At 42.1% G+C, this 26,384-nt stretch overlaps 1 protein-coding gene across 1 annotated transcript in view; it reads right to left on the reverse strand.

Annotated features, from left to right (window-relative positions):
- Positions 1–26,384, reverse strand: part of LOC139414425 (ERC protein 2-like) — an 88,668-nt gene that overhangs the window by 48,700 nt on the left and 13,584 nt on the right. The window contains exons 2-5 of the mRNA XM_071162337.1: positions 5,868–5,891; positions 3,733–3,894; positions 3,207–3,472; positions 440–527 (exon numbers count right to left, since the gene is read on the reverse strand). Coding sequence (XP_071018438.1) covers positions 440–527; positions 3,207–3,472; positions 3,733–3,894; positions 5,868–5,891 — 540 coding nt within the window. The remainder of the gene's footprint in view (positions 1–439; positions 528–3,206; positions 3,473–3,732; positions 3,895–5,867; positions 5,892–26,384) is intronic.

Here is a 26,384-nt window from a genome sequence, read left to right on the forward strand (position 1 = left end):
GTTTTGCTCAGCACCAATCCATCTCCATCTTATGTGGTGTGTGAGAGAGTGGCGTGCTGGAGGGCTGTGAGCTCATGCTTTATATTTAGGAGGCGATATCACAGCTCTGCAGCTACAGTAGACTGATGGGTTCTATAGTGGTTCAGTTAGTGCTTTGAATATATTTTTCATAGCTTTTGCATGTTAAGTACCTTTGTAACATCATCCACACAGACTAGTCTCACAAGGCCATACTTCCAAATATCGTCTTGTTGAACAAAGCCTTGGCTTTCGAGGCTATCCACAGACTAGAATCAAAGTGCAATCAAACTAAGCAAAACCGTTCTTCTTAGAACTAATGTTTGCGTACTTCATCTGACCACATGGTTGGTCTCAGTGATGGTGCTAGTCAGGTGTAGCATGATGTACAACAGTACCCATAATGCCCCATGGTTCTTACCTTCATCTCTATGATGGTCTGGAGGGCTTTGGTTTTGCCAGGGTCCTGGTGCATCTGGTTTCTCCTGTGCAGTTCCTGGGAGAACACCAGTTGATATGAAATGGACAAGACAAGCATCAAATGTCGCCTCTCTTAAGACATAGTGCAATTGGCCCGTATTTATGAAGCATCTCAGAATAGGAGTGCTGATCTAGATTCAGTTGAACCTTTTAGATCATCATGACTAAGATTTAATGGATAAGGGGGACCTGATCCCAGATCAGCACACCTACTCTAAGACTCTTTATTAATGTGGGCTCTGAATCTCTCCAAAAGCATCTTAGCAAATACCACAACACAACTTTTCAGTGTTTTCAATGGGTAATGACTTAGCTCAACACTCTAGAGACATCATTGAAATAAGTTACGTTTATTTGCACGACCATTTACATCAGTCCTACACTGGCCCTGCTGACAATAATACTGTACACAATTCAGAGGAGGCTGATGGGAGGAGCCATAGGATGATGGAATGTTATCAAGCACATCCAACATATGGAAAGCACATGTTTGACTCCTTTCCATTTATTTCATTCCAGCCATCCTCCTAAAGCTCCTCCCACCAGCCTCCTCTGACTCATATTGAACACTGTTCCTATCACTTCAGCCAGAGCACAGTAAACAGACAGAAAGACATACAGTATTGCCCTCTAGTGTTTATACGTATACACTTTACCTTAGAAGAAAAGTTTGGAAATTGGAAAATAATATCTGCTTTAAAACCAGCACCGAACAAATAATATGACAATCAGAATCAGTAACACCTCAAACACAAGTGAGACCAGTGCCTACAGAGGCTACCCTAACCAGGTGGAATCTACTGGGTCTACTGTAGGCAGATAGTAGGGTGGTTCAACCAATTAGATACCTTTTGAGTAATGTAACTTAATGGAAAATTAATTTTTACATTCTGTAATAAAGAGCACGTGTTCAACTTCCTAAAAAACATGTTTTGCCATTTCAAAAGGTTAAATAAATAAATTACCATAGTAAGTGCCTATTAATCAAATCAAATCAAATCAAAATCAAATCAAAATCGAAATCAAATCAAATCAATCAAATCAAATCAAATTTATTTATATAGCCCTTCGTACATCAGCTGATATCTCAAAGTGCTGTACAGAAACCTAGCCTAAAACCCCAAACAGCAAGCAATGCAGGTGTAGAAGCACGGTGGCTCGGAAAAACTCCCTAGAAAGGCCAGAACCTAGGAAACCTATTAAGTGCCAAGTAAAGCAACAAGGTTGACCATAACAGAGTTGACGACTTCATCTTAAATCATCAATAATGCTTGTTGTGTGCTACAGGGAGGGGCAATTGAATGCAAGCTTCACGAAATATTTGAAATTGTTAAAACATTTCTAGCCTGTCTATCTATGGGTAAAAGGATTGACGTGTTATTCTAGCCTGTCTATCTATGGGTAAAAGGATTGACGTGTTATTCTAGCCTGTCTATCTATGGGTAAAAGGATTGACGTGTTATTCTAGCCTGTCTATCTATGGGTAAAAGGATTGACGTGTTATTCTAGCCTGTCTATCTATGGGTAAAAGGATTGACGTGTTATTCTAGCCTGTCTATCTATGGGTAAAAGGATTGACGTGTTATTCTAGCCTGTCTATCTATGGGTAAAAGGATTGACGTGTTATTCTAGCCTGTCTATCTATGGGTAAAAGGATTGACGTGTTATTCTAGCCTGTCTATCTATGAGTAAAAGGATTGACGTGTTATTCTAGCCTGTCTATCTATGGGTAAAAGGATTTATGTGTTATTCTAGCCTGTCTATCTATGGGTAAAAGGATTGATGTGTTATTCTAGCCTGTCTATCTATGGGTAAAAGGATTGACGTGCTCTGCTCGACCGGCTCAGTTTTCACTTCAAAACACCAGAAAATGTCAAAAAGAGTAGAACCAGCTCACTTGCTTTTACACTATGATATGATGTTCAATGTGTCTTTTGAAAACATTTTTTTTCTAATAAATTGTTTTTTCATGTTAAAACGAGAATGTTTTTTTTCTTCAAATGAATCACTAATCACATGAAATAAATAACAATCCTCAGAAACAAGTGTGCTGTGATGCTAACATCACTGTGTGCTGATAACAAGTTCAAACAGGTGCCATTAATACAGGTAACGAGTGGAGGACAGAGGAGCCTCTTAAAGAAGAAGTTACAGGTCTGTGAGAGCCAGAAATCTTGTTTGTTTGTAGGTGACCAAATACTTATTTTCCACCATAATTTGCAAATAAATTAATTAAAAATCCTACAATGTGATTTTCTGGATTTTTTTTCCTCATTTTGTCTGTCATAGTTGAAGTGTACCTATGATGAAAATTACAGGCCTCTCTCATCTTTTTAAGTGGAAGAACTTGCACAATTGGTGGCTGACTAAATACTTTTTTGCCCCACTGTAAGTATGATTCTCAATCAGAGACAACGAACGACACATGCCTCTGCCTCTAACTACGACCCAGTAGTTATATAGTTATGTACATTTAGTGGTTGAATAATACCACTCCATTTACTCTGAGTCTACTGTGGCCCTACAGTAGCTACAGTATATAGTACTATATGGCCATATGCTAACCATAAGCACTACATAAGTCACATCACCAATGGCACCCTATTCCCTACATAGTGCGCTACCTTTTGACCAGGCTCTGTTCAAAAGTAGTGCACTACATAGAGAATAGGGTGCTATTTGGGACGCAAGCCATATACTCTTGTACCTCTCGGAGGTGGATGTTCTCCTTCTCCTTCTGATCCAAGATGACCTCCAGGTGTCCCAGCTGTGCCTCGGCCTCAGCGATGCGCCTGGCCCTCTCCTGCTCCTCCTCCTCATTGACTCTGCCTGGCCCCCCAGGCAGACCCTTACTCTGGAGCATTTCCAGCAGCTTCTTGATAGACTCGTCCCTGGCCCCCAGCGTCTGCTTCTGCGTCTCCATCCGCAGCTCCATCTCCTCCAAGGTCTTCCTCAGGAGGAAGAGCTCTTTGGCCTGCAAGGAAGTATAAATTATGTCATCATTAGGGCAGCGCAATTCTGGGAACTTTCCCAAAATGTCCAAGTTGGAAGAAAATCCAGAAACCTCCAGTTGGAAGATTCACGGAAATCCTCCAGGTAATAAGAAGTAAATGGGAATTTGGAAATGTTGTTACCATAATGTTCAACCCTGGTCATAATAACCTGGAACTAATAACTAACTCATTTATTTAATCAGTCATTTATTGTGAATTATTAACTATTAAGATTCCTTGCCTGGCGGTCGTGCTCGGCCTGCAGTCGTCTAAAGTTCTCCTCGGTCAGCTCGATGTTGGTGTAGTGTTCCCCAGAGCGGCCGCCACTCTCCTGCAGCAGGTGGTTCAGATCCCTCTGGGTCCTCAGCTCATCCTGCAGGGCCTGGATGGTCAGCTGCAGGTGCTGTGGGGGTCACGCACACACACACACACACACACACATCAAGGAGTCTCAATCTGGTAGGATCACAGCACTTAGCCTAAGATGGATTCAAATAAACTACAGACCAGACAATGATGGGTCACTGAATACGTACTCATCTAAGGACATATTCAGGCACACATGCAAACTCACACACAAAAAAAACATGTTATAGAGAGGGGGGACAAGGAACATTTTGATGGCCCTGTGGAAAGCAGATGTGCACTAGGAAGAACACACACAGAGAAACTCACAAACACACATTGTAATCTATTCACCCTCTGGAGAAGTTACAGCTGAAAAAACGGAGGCCTTACCTGGCTATGGCATGAAAGACACATAGAAAACACACGCACACACACAAAGTATGGCAACACGAGAAAGTATGGGTTGAAGAGGTAAGAGAAAATACAACTGTTTTATATACTGTTCATAATCAACTATACGGCTTGTTGCTTTCCATCTTCTGTTACCATTTTTAGGGTGAGTAGTGAGTACTGTAAATTGCTATCTATTTACAGGACTGTATATCAGTCATCTAATCTTTAGGAATATCTCTCAAGGTTTTGACAGCAGGAATACTAAAAGAGACATTTAAACAAAGCCATCCAGTGAATGACTGAATCTGTGTGTTGCTGGGAGAAACCGATTGTGCAACCGAAATGGCAGGAAAGCGAAGAACTTGTAGGACCATGATCCTTCGATAATAGTTTGACGATCATGTCAAGTGTTCATTGTTTAACGGTTGCGTTCAACAGCTTGCACTTTCAAAGGAGTTTGTGCTGTGCTGCTATCATGTATGATTGTTGCAGCATTATTGATAATTATCTATCATTATTGTAGGGCGGGTGCTGTCCATACGGCCTGAGTCGAGAGCAGCAGAGATCCATGTAGAGCACAGTAAACAATGTTCCCACTGAGAGCTGGAGACTAACCGACAGCAGTAGACTCAGCGGACTTCTGGGTTCATGCCCATCCATATGCTGTGTGTTAGGGTGGTGTGTGTATATGTGTGTGTATGCGTGCATGCGTGTATGCGTTCGTGCGTGCGCGTGTGTATGTGTGTGTGTATGCGTGCGTGCGTGTATGTGTGCGTGCGTGTATGTGTGTGCATGCATGCGTGTGTGTGTGTTAGGGAAAAGCAATGCTCCTCCGCACACACTGCTTCAGGAAGCACATGGGAAAAGTAAAGGGGTACAGTACCTGATAACTAAATGAGTCACACATCGATTGTAGTGTGTGTAGTGTGTTTAGGACAAGGGAAAAGGAGGCTGAGGCTCTGTGACTCTCCCAATGTACACACTAGCATACCACTGTGCACTGATTGGGCCATGCATTCTCAGTGGTATCTAGTATGGACATTGGAACCTAGCCTGGGTGTTGGAGTTTAGGGGGCAGATAAATACAGAACAAAACACTATATACTATAGCATCACAAGGGATGCACACACAGTGCAGAGGAGCAGCCACACCCCTATATGAGAAACACACTCACAGTATGTTGGTCTGTATAGGGGGAACATACGAGGAGGACCAGGTGTGCTTGGAGTAAATAAGGAATAGCTGAACAAACAACACTCTGTTAAACAGAGCGTGTAGGGGAAGGGAGAGGGTCAGAGGGTAGGGTGTAGGGAACAAAACAGGCTAAACCCATCACACTCCTTTTGGGTGTGTATAAGAGTCAAGTTAGGAGTATGTCCAAAATGGCGCTCTGTTCACAATATAGGCCTTAGTGGGCTACTTTTGGCCAGATCCCACAAGCTCTGGTCAAAAGTAGTGCACTATATAGGGAAGAGGGTGCCATTTCAGATATGACCTAGGGGTGTGGGGGGGGGGGGGGGGGGGCAGAGGGTCTCTGGTGGTCACTGAGGAGACACGACGACATCACACTGGTGGTGACTCTATGTTGTACACACACGGCAGCCAGGACAGCGGTGGCAGACATAGGGACAAACCTTGGTCCTCCTGGCGTCCAGCAGCTGTAGTAGCACGGGCGGAACCAACAGAGAGAACACAGTGCACGGAGAACACAGCATCAGAACACTCGGTAGCATGAAGCGCATGTGGAGAACATATGAGCTACTGTAAAAGCTCCCATGAGAAACGTGAGAACAATGTGTGAGGAACGTGAGAACAACGTTGTGAAGAACGTGAGAACGTGTGAAGAATGTGTGAGAAACGTTTCAGAATTTTTGCCATTTATTTATTCATCCATCCAGCCCTCAAATCATGTATCACTATCCATTCTGATGTAAATGATACAGTTAGGAACCTCACAGACTCACACAAACACATACTATAATCACTCTAAAACATAATGGAAACCTTAATGTAAAGAGTGAAATTGTGAGTTTATTTGATGGTGAATACATTTCGGCATTAAGTTTCACCATGTTAATTGATACAAGGCAGAACAAATTCATACTAGTAATACACACTGGGTACATCTAATAGGTGTGGTATTGTGGGGACGGTTTCCCAGACAGAGATTAAGCCTCGTCCTGGATTAAAAAGCAAGATTAATTAATGTACTTTTAAGTCCAGAACTAGGTTTAATCTGGGTCCGGAAAACAGCCCATTATATCAGGGATAATCAACTAGATTCACCTGCGGGCCAATTTTTTCTTGAGTGGGGGCTGGAACATAATCGGGGCCTTTCTCCCCCGATTGCTCAGTTTGGCCAGGTGGCCAGCTTTTGTTGGTTTCAAACTTCTTCCAATTAAGAATGATGGAGGCCACTGTGTTCCTGGGGATCTTCAATGCTGCTGAAATGTTTTGGTACCTTTCCCCAGATCTGTGCCTCGAGACAATCAAGTTGTAGAAACATTTCAAGGATGATCAATGGAAACAGGATGCAACTGAGCTCAATTTTGAGTCTCATAGCAAAGGGTCTGAATACTTATGTAAATAAGATATTTCTGTTTTTGTTTTTTTATAAATTTGCAAACATTTTTAAAAACCAGTTTTCACTTTGTCATTATGTGGTATTGTGTGTAGATTAATGGGAAAAACATGTAATCCATTTTAGAATAAGGCTGTAAAGTTACAAAATGTGGAAAAAGTCAAGGGTGCTGAATACTTTCCAAATGCACTGTACACGATTACATATATATCTCTACTCTATCTCATATATATCTCTACTCTATCTCATATATATCTCTACTCTATCTCATATATATCTCTACTCTATCTCATATATATCTCTACTTTGGAACCGGTTTCTTAAATTAAAATCACTTGGAGCTGATTTGCTAGTGTTTTTACAGTGTTTTATGTACAACAATTGAAGAAAATAAACATTGCTGTGTAAACTTGTTTGGAGAAGCCTGCCCTATTTGTGTTAAGCCTGTGCTGTGGTAGTATGTTCTTCCAACCAGCAGAGGGTAGTGGTCCCTTTAGCAGGGTGCAGTCTCTCAGGCTGTCTCTAATGGACTGCCAGTATCTCATATTTCCACTGCGTTGGGCAACACTCCCTCATGTAAGCATCCCAGCCTTCTTGGGCCAATACACTGAAACCATTTAAAACCTGTCAAATCTTTAGTCATACTCACAAAACCACATTCACACATGCTCAACCAGTCTTCTGCAATCCGCTCTCTTCCTCACACTTAATCACTGTTGCCTCTATCTCCCTCTCTCACACTCACTCCACCTCTCTTGCCCTCTTTTCCTCTCTCTCTCTCTCTCTCTCTTCTTTTTCTCTCTTTCAAATATAGAGGGACATACACACACAGCAGACACAACATGAAATAGACAAAATATGAATTCCATATTGTCGATAAAACGCCATAAATACTGTGAGACTAAATAAGGAGACATTAAAAGTAAATATGTAGAGGGAGCGATAAATAAGATGTATGTTTACGCATAAGTCATATGCTGAATAATCATAATTTATTCATCAAAATGCTGTATGTAAACTAAGTAACACTAAATGAGGGGAAATTCATTTATCCTGACATTAGTTGTAAACTTGTTTATTCAGAATATTATTCCCAGCTAGTCAGTAACATTATGTATGAATGTATTAGTTTATTCAGTAACATTATGTATGTATGTATAAGTGTAATCAGTAACATTATGTACAGTGTGAATATATTAGTGTAGTCAGTAACATTATGTATGAATGTATAAGTGTAATCAGTAACAGTATGAATGTATTAGTGTACTCAGTAACATTATGTATGAATGTATTAGTGTAGTCAGTAACATTATGTACAGTATGAATGTATTAGTGTATTCAGTAACATTATGTATGAATGTATTAGTTTATTCAGTAACATTATGTATGTATGTATAAGTGTAATCAGTAACATTATGTACAGTGTGAATATATTAGTGTAGTCAGTAACATTATGTACAGTATGAATGTATTAGTGTAGTCAGTAACATTATGTATGAATGTATTAGTGTAGTCAGTAACATTATGTATGAATGTATTAGTGTGGTCCGTAACATTATGTACAGTATGTATGTATTAGTGTATTCAGTAACATTATGTACAGTATGAATGTATTAGTGTAGTCAGTAACATTATGTATGAATGTATTAGTGTAGTCAGTAACATTATGTATGAATGTATTAGTGTGGTCCGTAACATTATGTACAGTATGTATGTATTAGTGTATTCAGTAACATTATGTATGTATGTATAAGTGTAATCAGTAACATTATGTACAGTATGAATGTATTAGTGTAGTCAGTAACATTATGTATGAATGTATTAGTGTAGTCAGTAACATTATGTACAGTATGAATGTATTAGTGTAGTCAGTAACATTATGTATGAATGTATTAGTTTATTCAGTAACATTATGTATGTATGTATAAGTGTAATCAGTAACATTATGTACAGTGTGAATATATTAGTGTAGTCAGTAACATTATGTACAGTATGAATGTATTAGTGTAGTCAGTAACATTATGTATGAATGTATTAGTGTAGTCAGTAACATTATGTATGAATGTATTAGTGTGGTCCGTAACATTATGTACAGTATGTATGTATTAGTGTATTCAGTAACATTATGTACAGTATGAATGTATTAGTGTAGTCAGTAACATTATGTATGAATGTATTAGTGTGGTCCGTAACATTATGTACAGTATGTATGTATTAGTGTATTCAGTAACATTATGTATGTATGTATAAGTGTAATCAGTAACATTATGTACAGTGTGAATATATTAGTGTAGTCAGTAACATTATGTACAGTATGAATGTATTAGTGTATTCAGTAACAATATGTATGAATGTATAAGTGTAATCAGTAACATTATGTACAGTGTGAATATATTAGTGTAGTCAGTAACATTATGTACAGTATGAATATATTAGTGTAGTCAGTAACATTATGTATGAATGTATAAGTGTAATCAGTAACAGTATGTATGTATTAGTGTAGTCAGTAACATTATGTACAGTATGCATGTATTAGTGTAGTCAGTAACATTATGTACAGTATGAATGTATTAGTGTGGTCCGTAACATTATGTACAGTATGAATGTATTAGTGTAGTCAGTAACATTATGTACAGTATGAATGTATTAGTGTGGTCCGTAACATTATGTACAGTATGAATGTATTAGTGTAGTCAGTAACATTATGTATGAATGTATAAGTGTAGTCAGTAACATTATGTACAGTATGCATGTATTAGTGTAGTCAGTAACATTATGTACAGTATGAATGTATTAGTGTGGTCCGTAACATTATGTACAGTATGAATGTATTAGTGTAGTCAGTAACATTATGTACAGTATGAATGTATTAGTGTGGTCCGTAACATTATGTACAGTATGCATGTATTAGTGTAGTCAGTAACATTATGTATGAATGTATAAGTGTAGTCAGTAACATTATGTACAGTATGAATGTAATAGTGTAGTCAGTAACATTATGTACAGTATGAATGTATTAGTGTAGTCAGTAACATTATGTACAGTATGAATGTATTAGTGTGGTCCGTAACATTATGTACAGTATGCATGTATTAGTGTAGTCAGTAACATTATGTATGAATGTATTAGTGTGGTCCGTAACATTATGTACAGTATGAATGTATTAGTGTAGTCAGTAACATTATGTACAGTATGAATGTATTAGTGTAGTCAGTAACATTATGTATGAATGTATTAGTGTAGTCAGTAACATTATGTATGAATGTATAAGTGTAGTCAGTAACATTATGTATGAATGTATTAGTGTAGTCAGTAACATTATGTATGAATGTATAAGTGTAGTCAGTAACATTATGTACAGTATGAATGTATAAGTGTAGTCAGTAACATTATGTATGAATGTATAAGTGTAGTCAGTAACATTATGTACAGTATGAATGTATTAGTGTAGTCAGTAACATTATGTATGAATGTATAAGTGTAGTCAGTAACATTATGTACAGTATGAATGTATTAGTGTAGTCAGTAACATTATGTATGAATGTATTAGTGTAGTCAGTAACATTATGTATGAATGTATTAGTGTAGTCAGTAACGGTATGTACAGTATGCATGTATTAGTGTAGTCAGTAACAGTATGTACAGTATGCATGTATTAGTGTAGTCAGTAACATTATGTACTGTATGAATGCATTAGTGTGGTCAGTAACATTATGTATGAATGCATTAGTGAGATCTGACCTGCCCCTGAGCCCACTCAGACACTCTTGACTCCCATTCCACATGGGCACTACAAATGTGGCTCATGCTCACAGTGCAATAGCACTTCAAAAATATCCCTCTTCAGACACCCACACACAGGTTGACAAATTCATGTTAGAGGTATCATCTAATGCAAGACAAAGGGAGTAATCTATCTCATCACCTGTATATGTGTGAATGCCTACGTAGGACAAACGAAAAGACAATTAAAACAACGCATCCCTGAACACCTCAGCTCAATCAGGTGTAAGAACATTGACTATCCAGTAGCAGCTCACTTTGATAAAGTTAACCATCCCATCTCCTCCCTCAAATACACAGGCATTGAGCATGTTGTTCTACCAAGGAGAGGAGGTAACATCGACATCTTACTACTACAGAGGGAGGCTTACTGGATATCATATTTAAAAACATTGACCCCTAGGGGTCTGAATATTGACTTTGATCTCAGGCCCTTCTTTGGAACAATTCTAAACTCAGCAACAAAAAAAAACTTCCTCTCACTGTAAACTGCGTATATTTTCAGCAAACTTAACATGTGTAAATATTTGTATGAACATAAGAACATTCAACAACTGAGACATAAACTGAACAAGTTCCACAGACATGTGACTAACAGAACAGGAAATCAAGCACAGAATGAGCAGTATGGCTGGTGGCATTGTCATGCTGGAGGGTCATGTCAGGATAAGCCTACAGGAAGGGTACCACATGAGGGAGGAGGATGTCTTCCCTGTAACGCACAGCATTGAGATTGCCTGCAATGACAACAAGCTCAGTCTGATTATGCTGTGACACACCGCCCCAGACCATGACGGACCCTCCACCTCCAAATCGATCCCGCTCCAGAGTACAGGCCTCGGTGTAACGCTCATTCCTTCAACGATAAATGCGAATCTGACCATTACCCCTGGTGAGACAAAACCGTGACTCATCAGAGAAGAGCACTTTTTGCCAGTCCTGTCTGGTCCAGTGATGGTGGGGTTGTGCCCTTAGGCGACATTGTTGTCGGTGATGTCTGGTGAGGACCTGCCTTACAACAGGCCTACAAGCCCTCAGTCCAGCCTCTCTCCGCCTTTTGCGGACAGGACACTGATGGAGGGATTATGCATTCCTGGTGTAACTCGGGCAGTTGTTGTTGCCATCCTGTACCTGTCCCGCAGGTGTGATGTTCGAATGTATCGATCCTGTGCAGGTTTTGTTACACGTGGTCTGCCATTGCGAGGACTAGCAGCTGTCCGTCCTGTCTCCATGTACCGTTGTCTTAGGCGTCTCACAGTACGGACACATCTGCAGTCCTCATGCCTCCTTGCAGCATGCCTAAGGCACGTTCATGAATGTATAAGGGACCCTGGGCATCTTTCTTTTGGTGTTTGTCAGAGTCAGTAGAAAGGCCTCTTTAGTGTCCTAAGTTTTCATAAATGTGACCTTAATTGCCTACCGTCTGTAAACTGTTAGTGTCTTAAAGACCGTTCCACAGGTGTATGTTCATTAATTGTTTATGGTTCACTAAACAAGCATGGGAAACAGTGTTTAAATCCTTTACAATGAAGATCTGTGAAGTTATTTGGATTTTTACAAATTATCTTTGTGACACTGAAACTTTTGTGGTTTACCCAATAAATTGCTGGGCGTTTATACATAGACTGTGCGACTCTGTTTTTCAAGCTTCCAGTTTATTCCCCAGTTAGTCAGCACCTCAACACTAAATAATGTTCTCCAGTTTTTTATTATCTTTCTTTCCCAAAACTATTCAACACAATCACAATAGCTTTTTTGTCTTTTAATCATGTTCAGCATCTTTTAACATAATGTAGGCCAGGTCCTGTTGTTACCTCATATCCCAGCGATATGTTATCGTATAATCATAGAGCTACATACTGCATTGGATGAACACTCACATGCAAATCAATCATCCACCTTGATAATCAAAGACCTCTACCACAGTCATTCTCCTACCACACCCCCACACGCAGTCACTGGCAAATGAATAGACACACACATCTACACAGAAGCCATAAGAGGTTGTATTTTATATACAACCTCTTATATATATATATATATCTGTCTCTCTCTCTCTCGCTCTCTCCCGCTCTCTCTCGCTCTCTCCCGCTCTCTCCCGCTCTCCCTCCTTCCCTTCCTTCCTGATCAATATTCAGTCATGTTGGAACTGAATTGGAGGAAGCTGTCCAATAATACCAATTCCCCTCTCCTCCTCCCCCATCCTCCCCTCCTGTCCTCTCCCCATCCTCCTCTCCTCCCCCATCCTCCTCTCCTCTTCCCATCCTCCTCTCCTCTCCTCTCATCCCCCATCCTCCCCTCCTGTCCTCTCCCCATCCTCTCCCCCTCCCCTCCCATCCTCCCCTCCTCTCCCCATCCTCCCCTCTCCTCTCCCCATCCTCCCCTCCTCTCCTCTCCTCGCCCATCTTCCCCTCCTATCCTCTCCCCATCCTCAATGTCCTCCCCTCCTCTCCTCTACCAACCTCCCACCTCTCCTCCCATCCTCCCCTCCTCTCCTCCCCTCTCCTCTCCCCATCCTCCCCTCCTCTCCTCTCCTCGCCCATCTTCCCCTCCTATCCTCTCCCCATCCTCAACGACCTCCCCTCCTCTCCTCTCCCCATCCTCCCCCCTCTCCTCCCCATCCTCCTCCCTCTCCTCCCCATCCTCTCCTCTCCTCTCCCCACCCCCCCTCTCCTCCCACATCCTCCCCACCACTCCTCTCCTCCCTCCCCCTCCCCATTCTCCCCTCCACATCATCTCCTCCTCTCCTCCCCATCCTCTCCTCCTCCCCCCTCACCTCCCCCATCCTCCCCTCCTCTCCTCTCCCCAACCTCCCCTCCTCTCCCCATCCCCCTTCCTCTCCTCTCCCCATCTTCCCCTCCTCTCCTCTCCTTCCCATCCTCCCCTCGTATCCTCTCCTCTCCCCATCCTCCCCTATCCTCCCCTCATCTCCTCTCCCCATCCAGCCCTCCTCTCTTCCCCATCCTCCCCTCCTCTTCCATCCTCCCCTCCCCCTCCTCTCCTCTCCTCTCCTCATCACCCCCTCCTCTCTTCCCCATCCTCTCCTCATCCTCCTCTCCTCTCCCCATCCTCCCCTCCTCTCCTACCCCATCATCCTCCCCCTATCTCTGCCCCCATCCTCCCCTCTCCAGAGACAGCCTTAGACTGGGCCCACAGGGGCCGTGGCCTGTCAGTCGTGACAGATATTGCAGCAGATATTGGGCAAGGGGGAGGTTGAGGGGGAGGCTGTCAGTCTCCAGAGTGGGCTTCTGTTTCACTGCAGATCCTATAAGTCTGTAAGCGAGCTTGTGAGGCCTGATGAAGACAACACACGGACTCCATCTCCTTGGTTCAAGGAGAGGTACAGGGTAATATTGGCTGTCCTCCCTTATACCTCCTAAAATATCCCAAGGAGCAAGGGACAGGGAGGAGACATATCACTACTGTGACTCAGTTGGTAGAGCGTGGAGCTTGCAATGGCACAATTCTAGGTTTGATTCCCACTGGGGCCACCCATATGAAAATGGATAAACTTGCACATAATTGTCAGTGCAGTTTAAATGATTGGTTTGAGTGTACACACACACCAAAGGGGCAGATAAACACAAACACCCTGACATCTGTGTCCCAGGGAGCAGAGGTGGTAGCTGCTGCATCCCCTTGAGTGTGTGTGAGTGTGTTTTATCAACCCTGTGTGTGTGTGAGTGTGTTTTATCAACCCTGTGTGTGTGTGTGTGTGTGTGTGTGTGTGTGTGTGTGTGTTTTATCAACCCTGCAGTGTATTTCTTTTTTATTTAACTTTTATTAACTAGGCAAGTCAATTAATAAGAACAAATTATCATATACAAGGACGGCCTTGTCAGCTCGGGGACTCGATCCAGCAACCTTTCGGTTACTGGCCCTCTAACCACTAGGCTACCTGCCGCCCCTGAGCATTGCATGAATATTCATAGTATATAAGAGAGAGAATAAAGTAGACGGCACGGGTCAAAATGTTGATTTATGGCCCTGTGTCCAGATGACGCGTACATGTCCAAATATGGGCATCCGGCCAGGACATCCTGTTCCTGTTGTCACGTGTTAGAGGGTGTGTTATTTTATATCTATATTGCATCTATTCCTTTGAAGTTGTCATGCTGATTGATGTCTAGGGACTTGGTTGAACTGGGGGGTTCTGTGTTTGAACTTTTTGAAAGAGTATGGCCCCACACCCCTGTTTTATTGCCCTTAGGGTTGCTACCTATGAAGCAGGAATGTTCGGGGTATTGGCTGTGGCAGACGCATTATAAATAAAGTCCAGAACAAGGCATGCGACCCCAGAACAGTAAACAAGATTTTTTTAAATAAAGCCCAGAATATTAAACATAAAAATATGTCTCCTAGGCCAATTCTTGGGGTGCTATGCGGCTCATGTCATGAAGCCAATGACAAAAGCCTGGAGGATGTTTTGCATGAGTCCCCAGAATGTTTTAAAGGAGTTTTGGGTACGAGTGAGGGACATATGTCTTACATATTCCAACCTGTGGAATCTACGGTTAAGATATTCACAGACAGCGGCCCCAAACCCCTTTATCGGGCAGAACCCGGGAGTTTTTCCTCCAGCGCTAAGGATGAGAGAATGGCTTAAGATACAGTGCCTTGCGAAAGTATTCGGCCCCCTTGAACTTTGCGACCTTTTGCCACATTTCAGGCTTCAAACATAAAGATATAAAACTGTATTTTTTTGTGAAGAATCAACAACAAGTGGGACACAATCATGAAGTGGAACGACATTTATTGGATATTTCAAACTTTTTTAACAAATCAAAAACTTTAAAATTGGGCGTGCAAAATTATTCAGCCCCCTTAAGTTAATACTTTGTAGCGCCACCTTTTGCTGCGATTACAGCTGTAAGTCGCTTGGGGTATGTCTCTATCAGTTTTGCACATCGAGAGACTGAATTTTTTTCCCATTCCTCCTTGTAAAACAGCTCGAGCTCAGTGAGGTTGGATGGAGAGCATTTGTGAACAGCAGTTTTCAGTTCTTTCCAAAGATTCTCGATTGGATTCAGGTCTGGACTTTGACTTGGCCATTCTAACACCTGGATATGTTTATTTTTGAACCATTCCATTGTAGATTTTGCTTCATGTTTTGGATCATTGTCTTGTTGGAAGACAAATCTCCGTCCCAGTCTCAGGTCTTTTGCAGACTCCATCAGGTTTTCTTCCAGAATGGTCCTGTATTTGGCTCCATCCATCTTCCCATCAATTTTAGCCATCTTCCCTGTCCCTGCTGAAGAAAAGCAGGCCCAAACCATGATGCTTCCACCACCATGTTTTTTTTTTATTTTTATTTATTTTTTATTTTTATTTTTTATCTTTTTTTATTTTTTAATTTTACCCCTTTTTCTCCCCAATTTCGTAGTATCCAATTGTTGTAGTAACTACTATCTTGTCTCATCGCTACAACTCCCGTACGGGCTCGGGAGAGACGAAGGTATGAAGTCATGCGTCCTCCGATACACAACCAACCAAGCCGCTGCTTCTTTAACACAGCGCACATCCAACCCGGAAGCCAGCCGCACCAATGCGCCGGAGGAAACACCGTGCACCTGGCCACCTTGGCTAGCGTACACTGCGCCCAGCCCGCCACAGGAGTCGCTGGTGCGCGATGAGACAAGGACACCCCTACCGACCAAGCCCTCCCTAACCCGGGCGACGCTAGGCCAATTGTGCGTCGCCCCACGGACCTCCCGGTCGCGGCCGGTTACGACAGAGCCTGGGCGCGAACCCAGGACTCTGATGGCACAGCTGGCGCTGCGTACAGCGCCCTTAACCACTGCGCCACCCGGGAGGCCCCCACCACCATGTTTGACAGTGGAGATGGTGTGTTCAGGGTGATGAGCTGTGTTGCTTTTACGCCAAACATAACGTTTTATGTTGAACCAAGTTCAATTTTGGTTTCATCTGACCAGAGCACCTTCCACATGTTTGGTGTGTCTCCCAGGTGGCTTATGGCAAACTTTAAACGACACTTTTTATGGATATCTTTAAGAAATGGCTTTCTTCTTGCCACTCTTCCATAAAGGCCAGATTTGTGCAATATACGACTGATTATTGTCCTATGGAGAGAGTCTCCCACCTCAGCTGTAGATCTCTGCAGTTCATCCAGAGTGATCATGGGCCTCTTGGCTGCATCTCTGATCAGTCTTCTCCTTGTATGAGCTGAAAGTTTAGAGGGTCGGCCAGGTCTTGGTAGATTTGCAGTGGTCTGATACTCCTTCCATTTCAATATTATCGCTTGCACAGTGCTCCTTGGGATGTTTAAAGCTTGGGAAATCTTTTTGTATCCAAATCCGGCTTTAAACTTCTTCACAACAGTATCTCGGACCTGCCTGGTGTGTTTATTGTTCTTCATGATGCTCTTTGCGCTTTTAATGGACCTCTGAGACTATCACAGTGCAGGTGCATTTATACGGAGACTTGATTACACACAGGTGGATTGTATTTATCATCATTAGTCATTTAGGTCAACATTGGATCATTCAGAGATCCTCACTGAACTTCTGGAGAGAGTTTGCTGCACTGAAAGTAAAGGGGCTGAATAATTTTAACCCATTTTAACCCTTGAACTTTGCGACCTTTTGCCACATTTCAGGCTTCAAACATAAAGATATAAAACTGTATTTTGTGTGTGGAATCATACATTGTCCAATCTGTAAAGGGCCTTTGAAAAGCAGAGACGCTGAAGTGGTTCAAGAAGTGCCACACGAGTGTTATATTCAGCCCTTGGCTAAAGATGAACATTCAGAGAAATATGTGTTCTATGATTTTGAGACAAATCAGCAATCGGGGGTTCATTTACCTATTTTTGTATCTACCATGACTTTCAAGGGTGAAAAGTTGTCGGCAGAGAGGCCCAATTGTGCACTGCTCTTTCTAAAACACTTTAGAAAACCCCAGTACAGAAACTTCACGTTTATAGCGCACAATGCTAGAGCCTACGACTCTTACCTTCTTCTGAACCCCTTGATACAGCAAGGCGTGGAACCCAGTGTCATAGCTCAAGGTAGTAAAATCTTGTGTTTTGTAGACCCAGCCTTCAACCAGAGATACATTGACAGTTTAAGCTTCTTACCCATGAGATTGGCTCAAATGCCAGAGGCCTTAGGTTTTGAAAACTCTGTGAAAGGCTGGTTCCCCCACTTCTTCACATCTGAGGAGAATCTACATTATATCGGATCATATCCCAGCCCAGAAATGTACGGGTGTGATCAAATGTCTCCCAAAGAGCGTGAGAGATTCATGACGTGGTACGAGACAGTAAGACATGGCACCTTTGATTGCCATAAAGAGATGGAATCATACTGTGACAATGATGTGGTTATACTTCGTGAAGGATGCCTCAGACTCAGAGAAGAGGTAATCAAAGATGCAGGCATTGACCCCTGGAGTTGTACAACTATTGCATCGGCATGCATGAAAACCTATCGTACACACTTTCTGCCTACATCATCTATAGCAATCCCCTCGCCTGACAACTACCGACGCCAATTCAAGTCATACTCTAGTGGGTCCAATCAATGTTTGGAGTACTTGGCCCAGGATAAAGACATTTTTATTCAACATGCTTTGAATCGGGGGGAGAAGGCGTTTGACTCTTACCATGTAGAAGGATACACCCAGATTGACGGGGTTGAGACCGTGTATGAGTACAACGGTTGTTTCTTCCACGGTTGTAAATCTTGCTTTGTGCCCCAGGCCCTATGTGTCCTAACCCAAAAGACTTTTGGGGAAATGTACCAAGAGTTTCAAGACAAATTGGAATCTTTACAGGCTACTTACGGGCTAAAAGTGAAGGTTTTCTGGGAGCACGAATGGGCCGCCCTCAAAAAGTCTGATCCTCATGTTCAAGCCTTCCATTCCAGCTATGACAAACCAGAACCCCTGGAACCACGACAGGCCTTGTATGGAGGCCGCACCAATGCTTTGACCTTGCGGTATGTAGCGCAACCCGACGAGACAATAGGATATGTAGATTTTACATCCATTTATCCTCATGTAATGAATTCCTCATGCTATCCTATAGGGCATCCGGAAATTATTCGTCGCGATTTTGACTTACCTCAAAACTATTTTAGTCTGATCAAAGCAACTGTCTACCCTCCTAGGGGTTTGTTTATACCAGTGTTGCCTTACAGGGGCCCTCAAGGAAAACTTTTCTTTCCCCTTTGTCGCACCTGCAGTGAAAACAACCAGCAAACCCCATGTGATCACTCAGATCAAGAAAGAGCTGGGGTTTGGGTCACAGTTGAATTCTCTAAGGCTTTAGAGATGGGGTATCGTGTGGCCAAAATCCTTGAAGTGTGGAACTTTTCCAGGAAATCAGACACTCTTTTTAAAGAGTACATCAAGACCTTCTTGAGATGCAAGCAAATGGCTTCAGGCTATCCTGCATCGGTCACAGATCAAGAGAGCAAAGACAAGTACATTCAAGACTATCACGACAGAGAAGGCATACTTCTTGACCCTGTCAGAATAGAGGTCAACAAAACCAAACGAAATGTGTCGAAATTGTACTTGAACTCACTTTGGGGGAAATTATCGCAGAGATGTAATATGCTAACAACGTCGATATTAAAGACCCCGAATAATTTTTGGAATTTGTTTTTTCAGACCAATACGAAATTTCACATTTTTCATTCTTGAGTCAAGACATTGCCTTGGTGCAATGGCAACGTAACAAGAAGTGGGTTCTACCCCCGGGTAATGTAAATGTGTTTCTTGCAGCATTTACCACGGCCTATGGCCGACTTGAACTGTACAAGCTCATGGAGCAGCTTCAGAGGCGGGTTCTTTACCACGACACAGACTCTATGGTCTATGCAAGCAAACAGGGGGATTGGAGCCCCCCACTCAGCAACTATCTGGGTGGCTTAACGAGTGAACTCGAAGAGGGTGACCATATCACAGAATGGTCCTCCTGTGGTCCCAAAAGCTATGCTTTTAGGACTAAAAAGAATCACGTGGTGTTGAAAGCCAAAGGCGTGACTCAAAACTATGAAAATGCCCCGCGTGTAAACTTGGAATCAATCACACGCTTGGTCGAGGGGTTCATAAATGACAGGAATAGTGACTTGGAGATTTTGAGCTCCTACAAAAAAATAGTTAGGGATAAAAAGGGTTTCCATCTAAGGAATGCCCCACTTACTAAAAGATTCAGGGTAGTCTATGACAAGAGACTGCTTTTGCCTGACGGGACCACATTGCCCTTTGGCTACTGACTTATGCTACAAGTATGTGTCTTAAAGCTTAAGATATAATGACTGCTGTAGAAGGTTTTGACCCCCGGTTGCAACTACCATTTTCGGGCTTAATTGCAGGGACATCTAATAGTGGTAAAACTTGTTTTGTAAAAAGTATTTTAGAGAATTCTGGACATGTGTTATCTCAAAAGCCTGATAATGTTGTGTGGTGTTATTCTTGTTATCAACCTCTGTATGATGAATTGTTGAAGACAATAAAAATCAAGTTTGTTGAAGGAATACCTGAATCCCTGTCTGATGATGAACTTCTCCCTCCTCATAAAAACAATCTGCTGGTTTTGGACGATATGCTATTTGCAGGTAGCGAACATCCCGAAATTGCCCGAGCTTTTACCCAATATACTCATCATAGAAACCTGTTTGTGCTTTACTTGGTGCAGAATGTGTTTCACCAAGGTAAAAATAGCCGCACCATCAGTTTGAACGCCAATTACATGGTTTGTTCAAAAATCCTAGAGACAAACTACAAATTAACACTCTAGCTCAGCAGATGTACCCGGGAAGGAAATCCTACTTTATGGAAAGCTACGAGGACGCTACCAAAGCGCCACTTTCTTATTTAATCGTGGATTTAAAAGCAAATACTCCAGAACACCTGAGGCTGCGAACAGGTCTGTTCCCGTGGGAGTGGCCGGCTGCGTACATTCCTAAAAAGTAACCGCTATGTCTCTGCATTTAAAAAGAAACCTGCCCCTCTTGAGAAGCCTAGTTGGGGCTACATCTAATGAACGGAAGGCCATCTTGAGTCACTGTTCTTCAGATCTCATATTATCCCTATGTGAGATTGCTTTGAATCTTCTCAAAGGACGCATTCCACTCACCCTGACCCAACTGAAAAAATTAAAGAGACAAAAGACCTCGATCAAACTCTTTGCCAATAAAAGGGCCAGTCTTCAAAAGAAAAGACATAGCATACAACAGTCTGGGGTTTTCTTCTACCTTTACTAAGTATAGCCGTGCCCTTCATCACCAGCCTTATTGCTGCCAGACATGGGGGTTGAACACAGAGTGTGATGGCCAATAAAATGTATCTGGTGCCACAGTTGGATAGACTTAAAAAACAAGTGCAGGGTCCTGAAAATATCAGACAAACAGCGGAAAATGATTTGGATACGGCCATGAAGGATATTTTGAATCGAAAAGGATTGAACCCCTATGATAAGGTACAAAAATACACAAGCCTCTTGCAAAGGTATTCGGCCTTGGTGAAACAAGGGGAGAGAGAGACCGGCCATTTAACTATTTCCCTACCGGACCCTTTAAAAGATGACGAGCCAAGCCCCTGTAATGCCTGTACCTGCGAGCTTACCGTCTGAAGATCAAATGCCTGTTGAAGATAATGTTATACATGACATGTTAACCCATGTTCCGGCACGTAACAGGAAAAATGTTAGATACATTATGAACAAGATAAAAGACTCAAATGGGGCCGCTACTTGGAACGACAAAGGAGAGTTTATCCTTCAGGGCTCTGTTGTCAGGGGTTCACATATGATTGACTTGCTTAAAAGTATCACATCGGCCCACAAGGTTGCTGATGACAGAAGACCTCCAGGGTGGCTTCAGTTTCTTAAGGCCCTGGCCATCCTCAACATTCCCCTCTCGGGTGTACCCAACTATAAGCTTCGTCAACAGAATTCACGCTTTAAAACAAAAACCTACAGCACCCCTAAAGATGCCCCAACAACCCCGCCTCCCTATGAAATGAATGATGATAACTCATTTACCCCCCTGAACGCCTCCGGACCTTTTCCTAATCCCGATCTCTCTGGGTGGTTAGACTTTTGAATGACTTTTGAATGACTATGATTAAATTCAATAAATTTTATTTGAAAAATTAAGCAATTTAACATTTGTGGCATTCTTGAAACATTTGACGTGAGCATACACCTTGATTACACGGTCTTAAAGGACACACATTTGAACACTTTTGATATTTTCTAACGAAACAAGCTACAACGTTATCATTACTTCATAAATCATCATTATAAAGAGACATATCATCTTCAAAAGAAACTCCACGGGCTCAATGGCATAGGTAGAATACACAGTGGTGACCGCATGTAGTGGAAAGGTTATGTTGCACTTGTTTGATGCTGTAGTATATCTTTGAGCCGTTTTTGGTCAAAAATTCTTTAATAGACTTGGGGAAATGTAAAAAACCGGAGGGAAAGCAGTAGGAATCAAAAAAAGTTGAAATTTTTCTTCCTCCTTCCTCTTCTAATGTCACAGCTAGCCAATGTCACCCGGCATGTGTTTAGGATGGGTATTGACAATAAACATGGCAGGCCGCTCCGGCCATTTCTCAATAGGTAATTCATCACAAGCCAACACTCCACAAAATTGTTTTCCAATCAGTCGGCTCATGAGCCCTTCCAACTCTTGGGTATTCATGTCTTTGCTCAACGATCCTTAATAATAATCTACTAAAACCTGTCTTCGGGTATTCACTTCCAAGATTGAATCAGAGCATGCATAAACAATCATGCTAACGGTACAGGCTAAAGGTGTACGGAAACGCATTTCCAGCCTGAGGTTACCTTGGGACACCACCGAAAGATTTCCTGAGGTGTCATCATCAGGTGATAAATTGAAAGCATACAATGTGTAACCCTCTGCAAAATCATTTCTGTCAATAGGTAAAGAGAGATCTTTTAGATGCCTCCCGGTAGCCAGGAATAGATTGTAAAATTCTCGCACAGATATGTTGTTATTAAATTGCGGTTGGAAAGCCTTAGCAGGGACCTGACGTCCGTCCTGACAGAGAGCTATATACTCTGCATTGAAGTGTTGAAAATTAAATGGGTTTTTATTTAAGCTGCCCGTATTAGAGGCGTGATCAACCAAACCTATAACCATGTATTGTGGTAAAGGGCCTAGAAATAGGTTTTCTTGACTGCAGATTCTACTGCCCACAGGTATGCTAAAGGTTTTATGGTAATTCTTTGGAGAGGGTAAAGGGCATTTCCTTTCATCAAAGCCTGTGAGTGACCCAGACGAACTGCCGGAGTCCCCACCCTGGGCAGACATTAGGCAAAACTCATCCTTGGCTCTGGTTAATTTTAGTCTTAAATCAACCGCATTTAAGAGTAAACGTTCTTGAAAGAAAATGTCAGAGTGTATAGAGCCTAGCAGATGAAACTCTCGAGATTCGGCACAGTAGCGAGCGCATGCCTCCAGTCCTTTGTTTGCACCGGTGGATGGGGTCTGTCGATTCCATAGAGGCTCCTGCAGTATCCTTGCTAAACAGCCCGGCGCTGAATTGGGTCTTGAGAGTGTCTTCAGAGTAGTTGAGTAAACACTCCATGATGGCCCTATATGGGTATGTGGCACTGCTTTGACTGATTAGACGTTCACCCAAAGTCACATCCACTTGGGAGAATATGGTGGCCACTGGGTAATTAATGTGACTCACGTTGGCATCGTTTGCAATATTAGTACCATCTCTTTTGGTCACTTTTAGACGCCAATGCACCAAGGTGTTGTTGAGGTCCAGATAGTTGTCACCGTGGCCTGGTATGAAAAACTCTATGAGACCGTTGTCTGTAATGGCCGAGAGTGGGGCTCCACATAACTGGACCTCTCTACTGAATGTTGGGTTAAGGGGGCCGTGAAAAGATCGAGCTCTGTCTTTATAGCTTCAGAGGACATGCGGTGTAAAAGAGCCATGTTGCCTGTTCTGTTAGAAAATACTTCAGAGTATTCTTTTTACCGTTTTTGGTCCAGACCTCCTCACTTTACCCCGTCTTTGACTTACTAAGTTTCTTTTAACTGTTAACCTCCGTTTCTTAGCCTGCGCCTTATACCCGGAGGTCTCTTTTTTGGTCTTCGAGACAACAGCATAAGCCCCGAGCCTTCTTGACGCTCGACATCTGGTGACGCCCTTCTGGTCATAGCATTGGCTACAACCTCACTTACTATATTGTTTGCTGCTGATTTTAAATGCGGTTTGGCTATGCTGAGGCCTCTCTTCATAAACGGTAAAACCATCCTAAAGAGGTTACGAAATATACCTCCTATCCCCGAACCGTACATGGTTGGGGATCCATAATAGCCGGGTAACCCATTACCCACTTGATCAACATAGTATGAGACATAACGGTTAGGGTCGAGATGTTGGTGGTCCATAACCCTTTTTAATTTAGATGTATTATGTATATAAAATATATAATACTAATATTATATATGTAGAGAGGTTTTGGTGGGTCTAAAGTGGATTTTTACAATCGTTTTACCATAAGTAAATTCAATGTTTTCATTCTGATCCATTTTAAGCTCAACAAGAATGTTTTCAATATATTTCTTGCTTACAGGTACGTAGTGTGGCTTGTCGTAGGTGACAGTGACTATGTCCCCATCCTTTCCATCTATATGAACTGTTCTCAGGAGTGGCACACAGCTGTCTCCGACCCTTTGATAGGATATGATGTCGGTATACACAAATATGTTGTAAAATCCTGCATGTATATCCGCGGGGAATGGGAATAATTTATCTTTCACATACGTCCATTTATTGGGACCCATCCCCAACATGTAGGCTAAATTACCGCCGGTCTTTATTCTCCCGGCAGCATCTCCTGAGATTTGTACATGTTTATGTATAGGGTTGTATATCAGGAATATTTCCATATTGTTCAGTGTTAGGAGTTCATTCAACTCTGAGACGATCCTGTCGACGGTTATATAGAACCCTTTTTTAACCTTAATAAGTTTTGCAGGTTCCGATAACTTTTTGCAATAAAAATCATTATCAAATTCTTATCTTTGATATTATACCAACTATGGGGGTATGTAATCTCGCTGAGACCTACTTCCCAGGCCTCTGAAAACTCTATAGGCTTTGGAAAATTGGTTGTATACCGTAATTTCCGGACTATAAGCCGCTACTTTTTTCCCACGCTTTGAACCTAATGGTTTATACAATGACGTGGCTAATTTATGGATTTTTCCCACTTTCACAAGATTCATGCCGCCAAAAAACTGAGCACAGTCACATAATGTGACGTAAATCGAGCGCGCTCAAACTTCCCATCATTCTGATTACGGTAGTCATTTTGTCACGGAGAAATGCATATGATGATCGATCTGGCTGTTGGAAAAGGAAATAGAGCTGCTGACAGCGTGGAGCATTGTCAAAAAAAATCCACTATCATCAACGGGTTTCGAAAGGCTGGACTGCTGCGTGTTGAAGAGGGCAGCGATCCAACATCGGATGAAGCAATTCTGAGGCTATTCAACTCCGACACCGAATGAGATGACTTCAGTGGTTTCAGTGCATAGGAGGAGGAAGATAGTGACCAATGACTTTCTTGGTAGGCTACTGTTTACTGCAATTTTTTTTTTTTCGTTACAAGCCGTGTTTCGTTTAAAAGTCTATTTATTTTTGTTACAAGCCGTGTTTCGTTTAAAAGCCTATTTATTTTTGTTACAAGCCGTGTTTCGTTTAAAGGCTGTGTAAAGTTCATTTGTTTCAATGTACTGGTCTGCGGCTTATAGACAGACATGTGCGGCTTATTTATGTACAAAATACATATTTGTAAAAATTCAGTGGGTGTGGTTTATATTCAGGTGCGCTTAATAGTCCAGAAATTACGGTAATTCGAACTCTGATTATTACGATATATATGTGCAGACGCATTACTGGGGAGAGTCAGGTAGAAGCCGCTGTGTTCCATGATGCACTCCTGTGTACACGCGAATGATGGTGTATTTATCATGCATGAGGGTTTAAGTTAACCCCTGATGCCTCCACCACATCGTGCTCTATACCCAACTGTTGAACTTTTGGGGCCAGTTTTTCCAGCGGACCAGCACCCATTTTTTCTTACCCTTTTCTCTCTTTTGATCTAGAATCTCCTCCACGTGAAAGACCAACTGTACCTTCTGTAATTCCTTCTCATAAAAAGATCCCCTCTATAAGTTCCCCGTCATAATCTTTCAATTTGTAGACCAGGGGTATGCGCGGCAGACATTCGTTAACCGTGAACAACTCATCGCTGTAGCCTTGCTCATATTTTTTGTCGAAAACACTGCTCAATTTGGATATACGGCACCAAGCCCCCCACAATTAATTCAAAATATATTATTTTCTTACGGCGAAGGGGGAACAAACCATACAGATTTTTAAAGACTTGAAAAGAGTTTTCAGAAGAGACCTCGGAGGGTTTCATACGTATACTCTTATGGTAGCTGTTGTTGTACCCCATTACTAAATCTTGAACTATATCGATATATCTATGCGTGTTGTGAGCTGTAAAATAGCGCCACATCCGCTCCTTCAGAGTTCTGTTAAAGCATTCAACAACTGAAGCTTTCAAATCCGAGCCTGTAGCAAGATGTACTATATTGTGCTTCTTCATGAGTTTCTGAAAAGTATTATAAAAATTAAAAAATCCGCCATCAGTCTGCACTTTCTTGGGTGCATCTCCTTCCTTCAAGATAGAGTCAAAGGCCCGGGGGACCTCTGCCCCACTCTTATTTTTTAAGACCCTTACAAAAGCTAT

Source organism: Oncorhynchus clarkii, chromosome 7, assembly GCF_045791955.1.
Source record: "Oncorhynchus clarkii lewisi isolate Uvic-CL-2024 chromosome 7, UVic_Ocla_1.0, whole genome shotgun sequence".
Lineage (NCBI taxonomy): Eukaryota > Metazoa > Chordata > Actinopteri > Salmoniformes > Salmonidae > Oncorhynchus > Oncorhynchus clarkii.